Here is an 18,693-nt window from a genome sequence, read left to right as displayed (position 1 = left end):
AACTGTGGGTATTTGACGGCAGGTTTACTAGGCTATGCTATATATTGTTTTAACAATATGGTAAACAGTCTATAACCTTGTGATTAATTTTACTGACTTAATGCAATGTGACTTTGCACAAAGTACTTGTTTATGTTGTTAATGTACTGTCACTTCCTATGTTTGTAGAGATTAGTGTCAATAAAGAAAACAAACTGTAAACAATGTCTTATTTACTGACAATCAAGTTTTCCCAGAAGCTATATAACTAGCTTTTGAGACGTTGGTGATTGTACTCGTGTACAATCTGCAGAACTTTTCCTTGTTTAGAAATTTTAGCTTGATGAATTCTGGCATCGAAATGATACCAGCATCCAACAAAGTAAAGGTCACATCTACTACTGTAAAAGAGGTTAAATTAGCGACACGGAAATATTGTCAAATTTTGGCGTAGTGATGAAAATCGCTCAAATTTCCTCTAGCCCTAATATCAACCAACCTCACAGTAATAAAATTCTACCCTTGCATGATTCACTAATAATAACTCGAGTGAAATGCCTGGAATTTTAAATTTGCTTACTTTTCGACAAATGCAATATTTTTGTTCCTATAATTTCATAATTGATATGATTCAGACGATTTCCAATGGAAATACTATAACTGTCTGTTGCGAGGTTGTGTGTACTTAGGTTGTTTTTTCGGGGAATGCAATAGTTTTGTTCCTATAATGTCATACTTGAAATGATTGTTATAAAATCTGGTTAATTGTCAATCTGGTTCATAATTGAATTTTGAAGCTTTTAATTTGGAATAGACTTATGATGGGTTAAGTAATAGTTATAAAAGCTGATAAAAAAAAATAAGAATTACTTGAAAGGAGGGGTGCAAAAAAACAACATTAGATGTATATGAAACATGAAAGACATGAAACTATTGTTGTTAGGTCTATATGGTATATGGCAAGTTGTTCCAATATATTAGCTAGAATAGATTTTGGAATAAAGACAATGCCAATAAAATTAAATTAATTGTATAATTAGCTATAGGAACATTAATTTTTATATTTATGAATAAAAAGCTTAGTTAGATATTATACAAAAAGATTTCAGTTTAGTTGAAACTAATCCTATTTCTAAAATTTTACTTACAGTTCTGGTTATAATCTAGTGGAAGATTATGAATTTGAAGCTAACCTGACATCTACGTGTAACATGTACTGTGATTGTTCAAACAATGACCTTGAACCTATATGCGGCATCAACGGTTTGACCTACTTTTCACCATGTCATGCAGGCTGCACGCAGTTCAACACCAATGAAGTGGCACCCCATGAAAAAATTATGGTAAGTCTTGTTTGGATTAACGCTCACTTCATTTCCGTATAACAAGAAAAGAAGAAATTACAATCATAATTTTCCATTTCTATTATTAGGCTTTTTACTTGTCAATGACTATTTGGAGAATAGTTGGATCTGTTTTACCCACCTTAGCATTTTCATTCAACTCTAAAGTTTGCAATCATATTTATTATTGTAAGTGAAAACTGTTGATAACTCTTAATAAGTATGATTGAAGACTTCCCTAAGAACTTCTTAGGTAAGGATGAGCATACATAGCAAATAAAAGACTGAAATAGTGAATAAAAGACCGAATAAAAAACTGAAATAGCAAATAAAAGACTGAAATAGCAGATACAAACAGAAAAGACTGAAATAGCATTACAGCAAAGAATGAAATAGGAAATAACAGACTGTAGTAGTGAATAAAACACTAAGACAGCAAATAAAAGACTGAAATAGTGAATAAAAGAAAGACTGAAATAGCCAATAAAAGACTGAAAATAGCAAATAAAAGACTGTAAGATCTTTAACCTTGCACATTGCCTTCAGGGGTATAAGACTGTAGGTCACAGAGACAAACTTATTAGTAGCCGAGGACCTGCTAGGATCTTCTTTATTGTAAACTTAGTAAATTTTCTGGATATAACTTAAACTAAAGATACTATGAAGCACTGAAATTTGTAAAGTACATAAATTTTTGTCTTCATCTTTTTGTGTGTGTGAAGTTAAGTCCCAAAACAAGATTCCAAAATAGAAATCAAGAATGTTTGTCTCCTGATAAACACGAATATCACTTTAAGAATAGAGTATTGCCAATTTAAGAAAATGGCAAGTAAAAATTCTGGAAAATTGTCACTAACTGGTAATTCAGCTGAGCACAAAGGTCAGGGTGACATTTTAAAATCATGAGAAAAAGTTTTGATTATACTTCCAGTCTTTTATTGAACATTAGAGGATCTGATTTAAGCTGCAATAGCATGAAACTAATGAAATACCATCTTTGAAACTAATTTATGGCTTACTATTTGTGTCCTGTAGCGTCACAGATGCTCGGCAAAATGAATTGTCATTATACCTCTTTGCTAAATTTATTTGACCCGGGTCATGACAAAACCAACATAATGGGTTTGCGACCAGCATGGATCCAGACCAGCCTGCGCATCCGCGCAGTCTGATCAGGATCCATGCTGTTCGCTTACAGACCTTATTACCAGTAAACAAAGTGATAGCAAACAGCATGGATCCTGATCAGACTGCGCGGATGCGCAGGCTGATCTGGATCCATGCTGGTCGCAAACGAATTTCGTTGGTTTTGTCATGGTGTTGGTTCTCTTGTTAATGACAATTTTAGAACAAGCCAGTTACCCTGCTAAATTTTTTATGCAAAGGTTTTGCCCAGTTTTCGAGATAGGAACAGTCCATTCAAACTTTTAGGGATTTCAATATCACAATGCAAAAAAATTAACTGCCAACAGAATAGCCATGTTAGATTGATAAGGTAAGAAACTAGCAAAATGCTAACCAAAATATTACTTTATCACATGCTCATGCTGTTTTTGTGACTCAGTAAAAGTATTGCATGGCTGTGTGTATATTTTGATGTGAGGTCATTTGTGTTATATAAACATAGTGTAAAGACATGCTTAATGTTAGTGTTACACTATAGTGACTATAGTGACACTACTATAAGGTGTGTATGTGAAAAATGATTCTTTTAATGCCACCCCAGCATCTGCGATGCGGTGGCATATAGCGATTCACCTGTGTGTGTGTGTGTTTGTTTGTTTGTTTGTGTGTGTGTGTGTTATATAGATTATATAGTGAACTTAAAAAATCTTCTTGTGAAAAACCACTTGTCCAATTTCAACCAAACTTGGCAGGATTGATCCTTGGGTGAAGGGCTTCCAAAGTTGTTCAAAGAATTTAATTCCATGCAGAAATCTGGTTGCCATGGCAACCAAAAGGAATTATAAGAATAAATTTAAAAAATTTTCTTGTAAAGACCAAAAAGGCCTAGAGCTTAGATATTTTGCATAAGGCATTGTCTGGTAGACCTCTACCAAGATTGTTCAAATTATAGCCCTGGGGTCAAAATCGGCCCCGCCCCGGGGTCATTGATTTTCACTATATGTACATATAGTAAAAACTTAAAATACCTTTTTGTAAAGACCCATAGGCCTAGAGCTTAGATATTTTGCATAAGGCATTGTCTGGTAGACCTCTACCAATATTGTTCAAATTATAGCCCTGGGGTCAAATCAGCCCTGCCCCGGGGGTCATGGATTTTCACTATATGTACATATACATTTAGTAAAAATTTAAAATACCTTCTTGTAAAGACCCAAAAGGCCTAGAGCTTAGATATTTTGCATAAGGCATTGTCTGATAGACCTCTACCCAGGTTGTTCAAATTATAGCCCTGGGGTCAAAATCGGCCCGGCCCTGGGGGTCATTGATTTTCCTCATATTTACATAGTAAAAACTTATAGTAAAAACTTTAAAAAAAATTTCTTCTAGCAATTGACAAATGCTAGAGGTTAGATACTTTGCATGAAACATTGTGAAGTGAACCTCTAGCAAGAATGTTCAAATAATAGCCCTGGGGTCAAAATTGCCCCCGCCCCGGGGTCATTGATTTTCAATATATACATATAGTAAAAAATAAAAAAAATTTTATTGTCTGAAGGTACAAGGCTTAGAGCTTTAATATTTGTTAAATGATATCATCTTTAGGTACTCTACCAAAGTTGTTCAAATTTTGCCTCTAGTGTCAAAATTAAAAGTGAACTTTGATATCAGCTGACCTAGATTTTGACAAAGTGTATTACATGTTGTCCTTTGATGCAGTCATGAAATTTTAGGCTCTGTGAAATATGACCTTCACCACCAAATTCACTAGACTCAAGTGCATTGATATATTCCTACTCTGATCTTTTATTGAGTTAACAATAGATTTAACCACTAATCTGATAATAAGAATTAGATATGCATTATGACAATCTTCAATTGTATAGAAACAAAAAAATCTGTTCCTACACTACTATTTAGTGTTGTATTATTGCGGTGGCATAGCATTTTTCTCAAATGCAATCTTGTTTACTTTAAAGATCCTGTATGTTGTTATTAAGGTTGTAACCACACTTAATTGAAATTTTATATATGTTTATAATCATGCTTCTAAAACAATTTTCAAACCTTGAAGAATATGTAAAATATGTAATGCAAATATTTGTCCACATTATACATGTCTATATTCATTAAATAAATGCATTCATTTCTTAATGAAAAATTTGACTTAGTCTTTATAGAAAGTAAATTTCTAATTAACTCCCTTTATGAACATGAAATGTAAATTCAGTAACATCTTTACAAATTATGCTTTTCGGAACTTACAATATTGATTAATCTTCCTTTGAGCATTATATTTATAATATAAAACCATAAAAAAAATTGAGTTACAGAATCAGATTTTTGGTATGAGGTAAATGGAATTTATATTAGGTTCATTGCTAAATTTATTGAACTCACTGAAATAAAGTATTATTGAATTCACCAGAGGCTGACATAATATAATTTTATTCAACTTGTTCAATGAATTCAGTATTGAATTGATACCCTCTATTTAGAGATATTAAACAACATGCTTGTCTGTGAATATTATATGAGCCGCGTCATGACAAAACCAACATAATTGGTTTGCGCCCAGCATGTATCCAGACCAGCCTGCGCATACGGGCAGTCTGATCAGGATCCATGCTGTTCGCTATCAGTTTCTCTACTTGTTATAGACTTTGTAAGGGAACAGCGTGGATCCTGATCAGACTGCTTGGATGCGCAGGCTGGTCTGGATCCATGCTGTTCGCAAACACACTATGTTGGTTTTGTCATGACACGGCTCATATGTCATAAACCAGTTGTAAGAAGCTGAGAAGTTTTTGGGAGAGTGAGACTTTATTGTAATGTACTAAAAGAGCGTGATCAATATTTCTTCATTATTGTGATTAGAAAGAACACTTAACAACACCAGAAATCTAATTGATATAATTGTATAATTAGTTCTGATGATCCCATTAGCAGGGTTTTGCTTTGTCTCTCTGAGACTTGTCTTCCATGTTTTTAGTGATCAAGCTATCTAGGTAATTTTGATGTTTTCATTGTGCCTGTTTTACTTGACAAACAATTTTCCTGTCCACACTCTTCTTTAAGATTGAACCAGCTGAGTTAGGGTAAATGAGTAGCTAAGTTACTCCTGAGCTGACAAAAATAAGATATGGTCAATTTTTTGATGACAGCCTTTGATCACAGCTGGCATGAATTATATTCTCTTAAATTAAGGTAGTCTTTGATTTGAACTGTGACATGGAGATATTATTTTATATTGGGTTTTATGTATAAATGATAGATCTTTCTGTAGCACAATATGAGCACTGTGTTGCCATGGTGATGTATAAAGACCTATCAACGTAAATTATGTGTCAGTCTTTGCCTGTCTATCTACAGTTGTATAGTTGTTTAACTTCAAAACATTTCATGTTTGCAATGATGTATAGATTTGTATCTTAAAAAGACATTTGAAAGTTTGCAATGATCATCCAATATATTTCTTCAACAGTTACAGGCTGTAAAGTAATTCTAGTAACTGCTTCAATAAAAATAATAAATCTATAACTCTTATAGTTTTGAAATCTATGATCTCAGAAGGGTCAGAAATGATTTTCTGAGATAAAATAACTTATTTAAGCTGCTAAATAGCGCTCAACACCTACTGTGAAAAGTACAAAAATTTAAAAAGGTCAGACTCCTAGTGGCTGAGGGATTGCCTTAAAGGGTTAAGACTCCCCCTCATGGCTTATGGTTGCCTTGAAGGATTGAGGCATCAGAATTGCAGCCATTGCAAATCCCTGCATGATGGTAAGAAAGCTAGGACTATAAATTGGCTCAAATTATTAGAGTCTATGCATCTCTTAGTTCCAGCAAGTGAGGTGCTTTTGACGCCAGTGTTGCTTTAAGTTTGTAAGTTAGCCAAAATCATCTTTCCTGTTTCCTGTATAACATAAATTGTATTGGTGGGCCATGAAATTAAACAAAACAAAACAAATAAAAAAAGACCAGATCCCTCATGAGCCATGCAGACAAAAAGTAATTGGTGCAAGTTGCAAATTATGTTTGATTGAGAATAATAATGTTCAGCATAAGTTTATTGGTAATAATACTGTAGAATTTTCTGACCAAGAAACCAACAGCTAGTGTAGTGTAATAGTTTGACTATTCTTAATAAAGCAAACTCTAACAGATTCTGCATTTTATTTTTCAGAACTTCACAGGATGTTCTTGTATCTTAGGTGACCATCTAGCGTCCGAGGTGATCATGTCTCCAATGGCTACGAGTGGTCCATGTAAATCAACATGTAAAAACCTTCTACCATTCCTCATATTACTTGTGTTCATGACATTCTGTGTGGCTGGTACACAAATGCCTATATTAATGGTTACCCTCAGGTAAGTTTGAAGCTTTCTATATTATTTTGTGTACTATTTCGACAACTCCAAAGTTTTAAGCTTTCTGATAGAAAAATGTTAATTTGCCCATTGTTAAGTTGTGTTCATATTAATGTTATTTGCTATATGTGTAAGCTATACAGATAGGTTGAGGCTGGTTATGTCAGGGTTTTACTTGTGTGCCTGCCTTTTGGTGGTGGTGGTGTTGGTAATTTTCACTCCGAATCACAACAGTAAGCCACATTGAATTCACCAGAGCACAGTTCAACCACGGTATCGTTCCAGCAGTTTACTAGTACTAGTTGCCTTAACTATCGCAAAGACCTGAAACTTCTGTACATGCCAGAGCAGAGGTACAGTGCGAATGACCATAAAAAAGATTTCATGATCAATCACAATGAAAGTGACGTGCGCTGTCTGGGAATCGAACCAAGGTCACCCGATTCACAGTCCAACACTCTACCTATTGAGCTAACCAGACAGCTTTTCCTGCCTTTTACTTATATAACTGTCTTTTATAGTCTGAGATAATGTACCATGTGGTCATAATAAGAAAGCTATGTTGTTCCACCAAACAAATTTAGCAAGCTGAAGTCCATTTATTTAGTAAATCAGTAAAACTTTGATCTAATCCTCCAGTAATAAATATGTAAAGCTGAGGGTCTTTCACTACCAGAAAAGTTGGAACAGTACTCCACTTGTAAATCTGAAATGCAGGGTCTTCCTTTACTTTAAAAAAATAAAATCTGCGGACTTACTATGCTTATATATTTTGAAAACTGGAGTCTTAGTTTACCACTCAACTGTTAATCTGTAAAGAAAACACCTAACTGGGGTCTTACTCTACCAGTAAATCTGGAAACTAAGGTCTTACTCTACCAATAAATCAGAAAAGCTGGGGTCTTACTTTATCAATAAAGCTGGAAAGCTGGGGGTAACTCAGAAAAGCTGGGGTCATTCTCCATCAGTAAATCTGGAAATCTTTGTTTTTGCTCCACCAAATAAGTACTGAAAATTAGGTTTTACTCCACCATTCCACATGTGATAATGATGCAATGACTTCAATTTAAGAAGCAAAATGGTTTGATTAAATTAGAATATAAAAAAAATATTTAGTTTTTTACTGTATAATTGTAGGTCAGTGAGAGAGGTTGAGAGATGTTTTGCCCTGGGTATGCAGTTTGTGATATTAAGACTTTTTGGTAAGTTTCTTATACACATTTAGTAAACCTTTAGAACTTTTAGTAAACTGTAAGTTTATATATCAATTTGTACAATTGCCTGACTGTATAATAAAATGGACATGTCCACCTTGCAATTTGCATAAGCAATTAAACCTTGCTATAAACTGTTTTTAGAAATTTGAGAGATATGAAAATTTTGTAATCTAATCTGAGAGACTGCTTTATAGTAATTTGGTAATTAAAGAAAAAGGCCAACACTGTAGATTCTAGTTGTAATTTGGTGGTATGGATGTGTTTAGATTGAAGCTTGCAGTAAAACGGTTTAACAATTACATGTGAAATGCAGAGTGAAATTCAAAGATAATTTGTTTATTTTATGCTTACAAACTTAAGAGACTGTGTATGAAATTTTGAGCATAGTATTTCTTTAAAGTTTGATTTTTTTTTTTTTGGTCTCTTTCAGCATATATACCTTCCCCAATGGTGTTTGGACATATCATAGACTCGGCCTGTTTATTGTGGAGGGAAAAATGTGGCGGCAATGGTTCTTGCCTGTTGTATAACATAGAAATGTTCAGATACAGATATGTGGGTAGGTATTATAATGATATCATATAGATGCACCCTTACCCTGCAATATATCTTACACATGACAATTTTACAATCTGAACTCAACTATTCATTATTTTAAAGGCAAATTATGCCTCAGAATCAAATATTTTTTTTCTTCTTTAGAAAGGGCTAACGTGAGTTTTATAACGTTTAAATAATTGTTTCAGAGCATGTTTGATGCTTACCACCTAAGAATGTAGCCCTGAATGTGAAATTATTTGTCATAAAAGAAGCAAAATGTAAAAAAGTACATGTAGTATTTTGTCCTCCATACCAAATACTAAATCACTTTAATCATACTAACTGCTGAAAAGCAGCAGAAGCAAAATATGGCTCAGATAATTGGGCAATGAGTTACTTTTTGGAAACTATATAAAAAAATAAAATATTTTTAGAAATAAAAATAAAGATGTGTCTGGGACATAATGGGACTTTAAGGAAAATTTCTAAAAAATAGTAACCGCTTCCATGATCGAGGGGTTAGAGCCGATGACTTCTAATCCAGTTACCTCTCTGGCAAGGGTTCGATCCCCGGGAGATACTTTGGTAGTTTAGCGCAGAGTAAGGTAGTTTAGTACTGGTGTAACTCTCCAGGAACGATGGTTAGGAAACTACCCGCCTATATCACTAAAATACTGTTGGGAAAAGGCGTAAAATGAAACAAACAAACTTACTGAATATTGGGAATGCAGATAAAGATCAGTTGGCATGGATGTCTAGAGTGATATTGGTCGGCACTGGACACATGAGAAGATTCAGTTGCCCCTAGGTGGTTATGAGTTGTACTTAGATAGTGATGGTAATTTGCCATCAGCTTATGTACATTAAAATAGGCATTCCATCTCGTAACAACTGCCCACAGGTCCCCCCACCCCCATTCCACAGTAAAATTGATTGTTATTTAGCTAAATCTTATTATACAGTGATATACAGTGATATAATAATATATACACCTTTGAAATAGTTCGGTTAGAAATACACATGTGTTAAATTTGAAAATTGTTTTGAATTGTATTTTGTGTTGCAAAGCTATAAAGTATCTGTTGGGGATTTTTTGGCCCAGTTTAGTATCTCACTGGCTTCCAGCGATTTTGCCCCGCAATTTGAGCAATGGCTAGTTATATTGCTAACTAGACATTTTGTGCAAACATTTAAAAGTTTTACCAGTAAGGCTCAACGATCATTATATGACTCTGATTTTCTGTTTCTCATCCCTAGTCACAATGCCCCCATATTATTTATAATCTGCTCATAATTGTTTGATATTTACATTATTAAAAAAAAATATGTTAATCTATTCAGGAACCTCTGCTGTATTGAAGCTTCTAGGCGGGGCCTTATTCAGTATAGTGTGGATTCTGATCCGGCGTAAAAACAGAAGAGAGAAAGATAAACACAACAAAGGTCTCAGTGTAAGTATAGATTAGATTATTCCTTATATAGCAGTATTTATCTCCCTTGATAAAATCAACAACCATTTATATAATATTTATTATAGATAAGATATGAAATGTAAGCTATGTAATAGAAAGAGCACCGAGGGGGTGTAGCCACCCGAGTATTAATCAAATTGCAGACTGTTTTGATGTTCTTTCTCTTTTTGTATCATAGTCAAACATAAAAACACGTTCCCTGTTGTCACAATATGAAACCCCAGAAAAAAAGGAACCAATGAACGAGCATCTGAATATGATATTTCTGTCGCTTTCCCGTTCCCTTCCATCACAATAAGTAAACCCCAGGAAAAATGAGCCAATAAATGGGCATGCTCTGGATTGAGGGTAACTAATATGTATACAATTAAACTCTGACACATTTCCAACAGAAAGGTCCTCAAACTATGATACAAGTAAACATTTGATTCAGATTATTGTTAATTTTTAAGAACACATTTTTACAGAAAAAATATTTTGATAGCACCTATATAAAAAAGTTTCTTTCCAGCTTATATGAAAATGAAAGAGTTACGAAAGTTTTTTTTATGCAGTAGAAAGAATGTAAGACATAAAATGCTATGACCTATGTCCTGGGTGTTTTGAGTCAACAACATTCATTGATCCAATTTCAGGTTGGTGAAATGATGAACTCTGTTGTCTCCATCAACAAACTTGATCTGTCAAGTAACCCAGAAGCTAGATGTAAGGGAGGTAACTCTGCAGATGGAGCATCTGATGACTCGGATGATGAGGCAGATTTCAAGCTTCCAGTAGCCACAGATCTGGAACCAGACGACTTTGAATTTGAGGGTAAAGTTGAAGAAGTTGAGAGTAAAAATAGACCGAAGATTGATAAAACCAGGGAATCAAAACTTTAAAAGAGTTATCTCACGTTTTACAAAGCATTTCATTTGTTCTTAGTTAAGTGCAATAAACTTTTTTTACTTGTTGTAATGAAAAGAATTCACTCTCAAATCCAGTTCTTTTAATTTAGGTACTTTGGTGTAATTTATTTTACAATACCAACCAGTCATCCTTACAACTAATTAAAGATGTATATCCTTTATTAGATTATAAATAGATTTTATAAGTTCTATAAAATGGATTTAATATACATATAAAAAGATTTTATAAGTTCTATAAAATATAAAATATCAGGATGTAAAATTAATGCAATAAAAACTTTATCAGTTGCTACATATCTTTTTAAAAATAATAATTTTGACATAGATATAATTCCCCATAAGTCAAATATTATACAATAGTTTTGTTTTTCTTCAGATATATGAAGTTATGAAATATAAACAAATATAGATATACTTTTTTATCTTGTCTCCTGTACTTATATATTGATCAAAATTTACAATTCTGGAGAAATGTTTACAAATCTTAGATTGTAGTGTTTTGTACACCAGAATGTCCATATACAGTACATTTAGTAGAGTAGTTGTATTTGATTTGTGGAGAAAAAATATTTTGGGAGTCAAGGATGTCATCTTGATTTTGTACATATGTAAATAAAAAACAATTTTATAGTGTGATATGTTAAGATCATTATAAATCATTCTTTATAATGGTTTGATTTTCTTTAAATTTGTGTTTGTTTCCTTTTCAAAAACATGTTTTCTTATAATTTATTTTTATAATCTTTTGAAAATACTGATTTTTTTTAACGTTTGATTTTATTACTTTATTCTACTTCAGTTTAACTTTGATTTGAATTATGTTTTGTTTGTTTCTTTTTTGTAGAAAAAACAACAGCAACAACTCTTCATTTTCTTTATAAAGTCAGATTTTATTCAATTTATTTTTTACTGATGGAAATTAAAGGTACAAAAAAAGTTTACACTCAAGTAGCTGATATAATTATATGGTATATAAGATTTTAATTGTCATTGAAACCAAATAAACCTTATTGTGAAAACACAACAATTGTCACTGACATTTAATTACTTTCACAGATAGTAGACTAAAATCTACTGTTCATTCTGAAATTATTTCCATTTTTCTAATCGCCCAAGATTTGTAAGATAAGCATAGTTAGATGGTTGGGAGAGAAATCGTCTCCTTTTTTGAAATATTCACAAACTTTGAAATACTTTTACTTAAACCATCTGTACCGACTTTTCTCTGATTAAAATTTCTTTTTAAGTTTTCATTCTTTAGAACCAATTTTTTCTTCTTCTTTTTTTTTTCAAAATTTTTCTTTTTTTCTATAAGTTCAGTTTAGCAAGGTTTCATTTCATTATATTGACATAGAACCATAACCTGATAAAAGATTCCTTCCAGATGAAATTTCAAGGACCACATTTCCAATGATGTTTTATATCTTGTGTATATTACAATTTTTATTGACCTTTTTGAACCAATATGCTGTGACTATTATATATGTGATATATTTGATGTATAATTATATATGTGTGTGTTTTTTTGGTTATTTGAGTTCATATTTTGTTCATTTTTCGTCATTTTGAACATTTTTATGGACATAAAGATAAGTAAATATATGTCTTATGCTTGAAGGTAGTCGTGCTTTTTTTAAAAAAAGGTGAAATCATTTAGAATGAATTTTGCTTATCAAAAGAATGAAAATTTTTGCTCTCCAAAAATAAAAACATATATTTCTTGGTGTGAAATTTCACCCTGTGTAATCAATATTTTTTGTAAAAAAATATTTAACAGGTTATATAACTCACTATAATTAGTTATGCTTATATAACCTGAACTGCCATTGTTTATAAATGGTCATATAAACCCTAGAAAGTCTTTATAAAACTCTAAATAAAATATTGCACAGTGGCTTTATTTTGATTGGAATGAAAATAAAACAATAATTTTGTAGCAAGCATGTACATGGTGTATAAATAATATAAACATCACAATCGTCCAATGAGAATCATTGTTACATATTCAATGTTCATTGTCATATTAAAAAGATAGAAAGAGTAAGAGAGATAGTGCTGTGGAGTTGTGAATGTATAAAGATGAAAATTTATGTTCACGATACTTTGAAAAGCAACATCAGGATCAAACTTCATATTTCATAAACTTCTCCTTGCTGTATACTGCAAGGTTTTATAGATAATACAAATTTGATTGTGCACTTGAACTGAAAAACGATATTAAAATTTCAGAAGATTTTCTTCCTTTTTTTTTAGTCAGACATTTTTGACAAGTCTCCCAGTTTAGAAAGAAAACTTTCCAATTTTAAATGAGCTTACCAAACAGTTATATTTTTTGATAATTTTTTAAATTTTTATTAAGAATTATTGGTCTGTATGCATAAAAGCAATATTAAACTGTTACAAAATCTTAGGTTCTCCAGCTAAAACTCAGACCTTCCAAACTAAGCCATCTTTGCTTGTATAGACTTCAGACACTTTGCAATAACCACCTTTGACATCACGGGAGGTTTTCATCCTTAATTATAACAACATCACTGATACAAAGAATTGTTCCTCTAATGACTTCAGAGTAGTGAAAACTGAATAAGGAACAAGTTTGATTCTGATCTTGCATTTTATTTTGTGAACATGGAAGATTTATATATGTATAGTTTGTATTGACCATGTTGTTTGTATAAAAATATTTGATATTATTCATATATTTACCCCAAATCAATGCAATTTCTTTAGATGTATCAAAATTTATGTTACCCTGTTTAATATAACCAGAATTTATTCATGTTGAAATGATATTTTTTTTGATACTGTATATATATAGATTGTTTGAAACCTGTTTGTTTTCAAAATTTGAAGAAATGTAAGTTAAGTTTGATATATTTACATAACAATGCAAAATGTATATGAATCAAAAATGGCAAACAGACCAAAGCCTACACATGTTTATTCTTCTTTTTTTTTTCTTTTTTTTTTTTGAAAAAATCTGTATTTTTTTTAGTACATGATAAATACAGAAACATAATAAAACAAATAACAAGGGTGTGAAAGATTGAAACAAAAAAGAGTAATGTTTGACCTAACTGAGAAAGTGTATGAAAAATGACAATTGCATAAGAAGTTCCAGTTCAGGTCTCCCTGCCTGCCCTCTTAAAAATATTTTTGCCTTTCCTGTTAAGCACAGGGCTGCCGATTTTCCGCGAATCCGCGGTTTTCGTGAGCTCCTGGGTCATTTTTGAGATCGATGTAAATTCGACAAAGACAATAAATTCATTCGTCATATTTTATACAGTACCCAAAAACGGGCACGCTTCGGCTTTTATCGTTACGCTAGCCGCCTATGGTACGTCTGTAAGCGCTTTTCTCATTGGTCAAATCAAGTCTTTTCCAGCATTCTATTTTAGAATAACCAATCAAATTACAGTTGACATTGTCCCTCTTGTCTGTTGTCAAAATGTCGGATATTTGTTTTGAGGGCTGATGAAAACCTGAAGTCCAACTAAAGTGTCTCTGAATGGCTTTAAAGGCAACCAAGGAAGTCAAATTTAGAGTCCAGGAAATTGATTTTAGGGCATACCAAATCATCAGAATCCAGGAGCTTCGCCCCCTGGGCCCCCCGCATATTTTCCGCTGATTTTGCAATTTGCTGTTGGCAGCCCTGTAAGCAAATATAAGTCAAAGTTTGTTAAACTTTCTAGGAGCAGTACCAATGCCCATTAGACACCCTTTCTGATTTTGAGGTCATAGAATCGAGGTGGTCAAGGTCATAGTGGTCTTTATTGTGTAATCTTTAACAAATAAAAAAAGAGTGTCTCCAGTCATTATGATGTTTGTTAAACTTGTTACTTAAAATGATATTTAAATATATATTAGTTATTTATAAAACTTGATCTTTATGAAACTATGACAGGCAAATGAAATCTTGCCATAAGTATCTCATGGACACGTTTCTTGTTTTTGTTTTATCCACTTGTCAATTGTATAGTATCTCATATATTTCACCTTTGTTTAAAATTTTTTCGCATGTAAATTTAAAGTGATAGTAAACTTTTTATCAGCACTTTTAAGTATTTCAGTTTTATGTCTATCTTGCAGACATATCAAACATATGGAGGCCTTTGAGCATACATTTTTTTATCAGGCCTAATTTATTTTACCTTATGTTAGTATTCAGGTCATAGTTTTATTTAGGTTTAATTCTTAGCATTTTGCCTAGTTGTTCTGATATTGGTGCAACAATTTATAGGTACAGCCGTTTATTGCAAAAAACAAACAAGTCTGTGTTTTGCAATATGGATGGACTGTGTAATTATATCACAATATATTGCAATTTTGGATTGATCATATTGTTGCGCCCCTATGTGATGAACCATGAACATACTTAGTCATATTTTGTTATTATGTAATGTTGTATATAAGTTTGTTATGTATGTGTTATTTTGTTATATAAATGTAATTTTGTTATGTTATTTGTTGGCAATCTCATTGTTGATTTTTTCATAGTTTTTGAACATAATCTTGCCATTTTTAAAAAAGGAAAATCGGAATCATTGTGTTTTTTTGTAATCTATTGTGGATATGTTGTCATAGTAACTCTTTAAAATGGTATGTAAAAAGTTGAAATGTGGTGTAATAATGTATTTGTTTCATTTTGTTAGATAAAGGATCAAAATTTGAAGTCAAGGATTTTTTTTTATTTTCGAGTCTTATATTTTCCTGCATCAATTTAAGTGCTTAGTTGAATTTGCTTTTAGAGCCAAGGTTAGGTATTTGCATACAGTTCTAAAATTGTGTTTTAATTCATATTAGTTAATTGATAACAAATATTGTTGAAAGTATCCTACATGTCCTAAAGACGATAATAAAATTTGAATGTAAGTGTAACGTCACATTGTTAAGTCATTCAAGCAATTTACTAGTGCTGAAGAACAAAACTGTATCCAGTAAGATAAGTCATTTGTAAGTAATTAGTATTACAAAGAACATATGTAAATAAGTATTGCAAAAAACATATGTAAATACTTAGTATTACAAAAACATATTTTGCCCTGTGTTCTTGAATTCAGTCATTGATATTTTTAGCTGTGTAGTTGAATTAATGCATTGAAAATTTTGACTACTTACTTGTGTTTAGTCATTGATATTTTAGTTATGTATTTGTATCCATTAATTGATATTTTTAACTGTGTACTGGATAACAGTCAGTGGTATTTAAGCTGTTTACTGGATAACAGTCAGTGGTATGGACCTTTCCAGTGTTTACAGTTTTATGTAATTGGCTAACATGTTATCCAATTGCTACACTGAGATAATACATAGTCACTGGTTGACCTGGTTTGCACAAAATAAAACAGGAAAGGTCCATTTTAGCTGTGTACTGGATAACAGTCAGTGGTATTTTAGCTGTGTACTGGATAACAGTCTGTAGTATTTTAGCTGTGTACTTGATTACAGTCAGTGGTATTTTAGCTGTGTACTGGATAACAGTCTGTGGTATTTTAGCTGTGTACTTGATTACAGTCAGTGGTAATTTAGCTGTGTACTTGATTATAGTCAGTGGTATTTTAGCTGTGTACTTGATTACAGTCAGTGGTATTTTAGCTGTGTGCTTGATTACAGTCAGTGGTATTTTAGATGTGTGCTGGATAACAGTCAGTGGTATTTTAGCTGTGTACTGGATAACAGTGGTATTTTAGCTGTGTACTTGATTACAGTCAGTGGTATTTTAGCTGTGTACTGGATAACACAGTCATTTTAGCTGTGTACTGGATTCATTGGTATTTTAGTTATGCATTAGATAACAGTCATTGCTATTTTAGCTGTGTACTGTATAACAGTCATTCGTATTTTAGCTGTGTACTGGATAACAGTCAGTGGTATTTTAGTTGTGTACTGGATAACAGTCAGTTGCTATTTTAGCTGTGTACTGGATAACAGTCAGTGGTATTTTAGTTGTGTACTGGATAACAGTCAGTGGTATTTTAGCTGTGTACTGGATAACAGTCAGTGGTATTTTAGCTGTGTACTGGATAACAGTCAGTGGTATTTTAGCTGTGTACTGGATAACAGTCAGTGGTATTTTAGCTGTGTACTGGATAACAGTCATTGCTATTTAAGCTGTGTACTGGATAACAGTCATTGCTATTTTAGTTGTGTACTGGATAACAGTCATTGCTATTTTAGTTGTGTACTGGATAACAGTCAGTGGTATTTTAGATGTGTGCTTGTTGATAACAGTCATTGCTATTTTAGTTGTGTACTGGATAACAAACTGTTCTTGTATTCAGTCATTGATGTTTTAACTCTGCATTAACTCATTTATATTGTTTAGTTGTCATGATGATTGTTGACATTTGAGAACAAAGATTCAATTAAGCATTAACCCTTAATCTTTCACTTTATATATTGTATACCTTACTTAGCACTTGTAAATAAACCAGACCATGTGATAATTGTCCTAACTTAGCGGTTGTTAAAAGTGGATCTCAACTGAAATACAATGATGAGTAAGAAAATTGCATACTTTATTTGAATTGGTTTATACATAACTCCGTTTGATTGAGACACGTAAAGCCTAACATGAAAATATTCCATAAAATAAAATTAAAAAACAGGTCTGAAATAAGCAACCTTTTGACAAAATTGTATTTTGAAAATGGAAGGATATTAGTTTATAATTGTGTAACATGTTCGAGAAAATATTCATTGACGGAAATGCTTTGTGTTTGTAAATATCTGTTTGTGACATTTTATTGGTAGATAATGTGAATCTATATTATTGTAAATTCTGTTTGATGAAAATCTTTAAAGACAACAACTTGATATATACATTCTAAGCATTTACTCTATAGAATTTGAAGTACAGTGTATTTATTTGTCAGTTAATAATGTCAAGGTCTGAAAGAGTCAATTTGTAGTGTGGTTTTGGTAAGATAAGTTTGAATTTGCATTTAAATGTTTTGAAAATTATGATAAAAAAACATTCTGTGTTGATTTAAATATGTGATGCCAAGTTGTTACTTGTTGAATCAAAATAAACACCAAAAAGACAAGCTCTTTGTTGTTGTCCATAAAATTTAGCAAACCTGAGCACAACATGCTGGTGTTGATCCTGGCCTCTAAGTTATAAAGCATAATTCTTAGCACTGTCTCGAATCTCAGAATTTCCATTTATCGGTATTCATTCTTTGTTGGATTTTAACCAGAGAAATATCTGAGGTCTGAGTTTAAGCTTGGAAAATTTCTTTATAACTTTGGCTCGGTCGTGATCGCCTTCTGACCTTGTTGGTCTCAACAATTTCTTTAAGCAACATGCTTAAACCAATGATTGTATTTTGACAAACTGAATAATCTTTGATGGAACCTTTTTCAAAGATGTTCAACATTCATGGTTGGTTGCACAAAATGGGTTTCAAAATGCAAATATTGAAATTCTTCTTGTCTGAAAGTTTCGGATCTGGAGGTCCTCTACAAAAATTGACCACTTCCTTCTCGGGTTAAAATTTGCCCCCTGCCCTTTGGGTCGTGGGTTTCCCTTATACATGTATGTATACTATACATGTAGAAACTAGCTGCCCATGTCCTAATAGAAGTCAAGGGGAGTCGCCCTTCAGAGTAGTTTAGGACATCTAGGATGGTACTAAGCCCGACTATGCAATGACTTGACAGCCTGACAGGCAAGTCATTTACTTGGCATCAACATTTCCTTGCCTATTGACTGCTATGCAGTGATCTACTTGCGCAT

The 18,693-nt window shown here is 32.3% G+C and overlaps 1 protein-coding gene across 3 annotated transcripts in view; it reads left to right on the top strand.

The window, feature by feature from the left end:
* LOC132757491 (solute carrier organic anion transporter family member 5A1-like) overlaps positions 1-18,001 on the top strand; it is a 96,195-nt gene extending 78,194 nt beyond the window's left edge. For all 3 annotated transcript variants that reach the window (XM_060748781.1, XM_060748779.1, XM_060748782.1), the window contains 7 exons: positions 1,130-1,322; positions 6,634-6,818; positions 7,956-8,020; positions 8,466-8,594; positions 9,917-10,026; positions 10,683-16,666; positions 16,857-18,001. In XM_060748781.1, coding sequence (XP_060604764.1) covers positions 1,130-1,322; positions 6,634-6,818; positions 7,956-8,020; positions 8,466-8,594; positions 9,917-10,026; positions 10,683-10,928 — 928 coding nt within the window. In that variant the 3' untranslated portion in view covers positions 10,929-16,666; positions 16,857-18,001. The remainder of the gene's footprint in view (positions 1-1,129; positions 1,323-6,633; positions 6,819-7,955; positions 8,021-8,465; positions 8,595-9,916; positions 10,027-10,682; positions 16,667-16,856) is intronic.
* The last annotated feature ends 692 nt before the right edge of the window (positions 18,002-18,693 follow it).

This window comes from Ruditapes philippinarum, unplaced genomic scaffold (genome assembly GCF_026571515.1).
Source record: "Ruditapes philippinarum isolate M1 unplaced genomic scaffold, ASM2657151v2 ctg1267_1_1_1_1, whole genome shotgun sequence".
NCBI lineage: Eukaryota > Metazoa > Mollusca > Bivalvia > Venerida > Veneridae > Ruditapes > Ruditapes philippinarum.
This window is presented reverse-complemented; position numbering and strand designations above follow the sequence as displayed.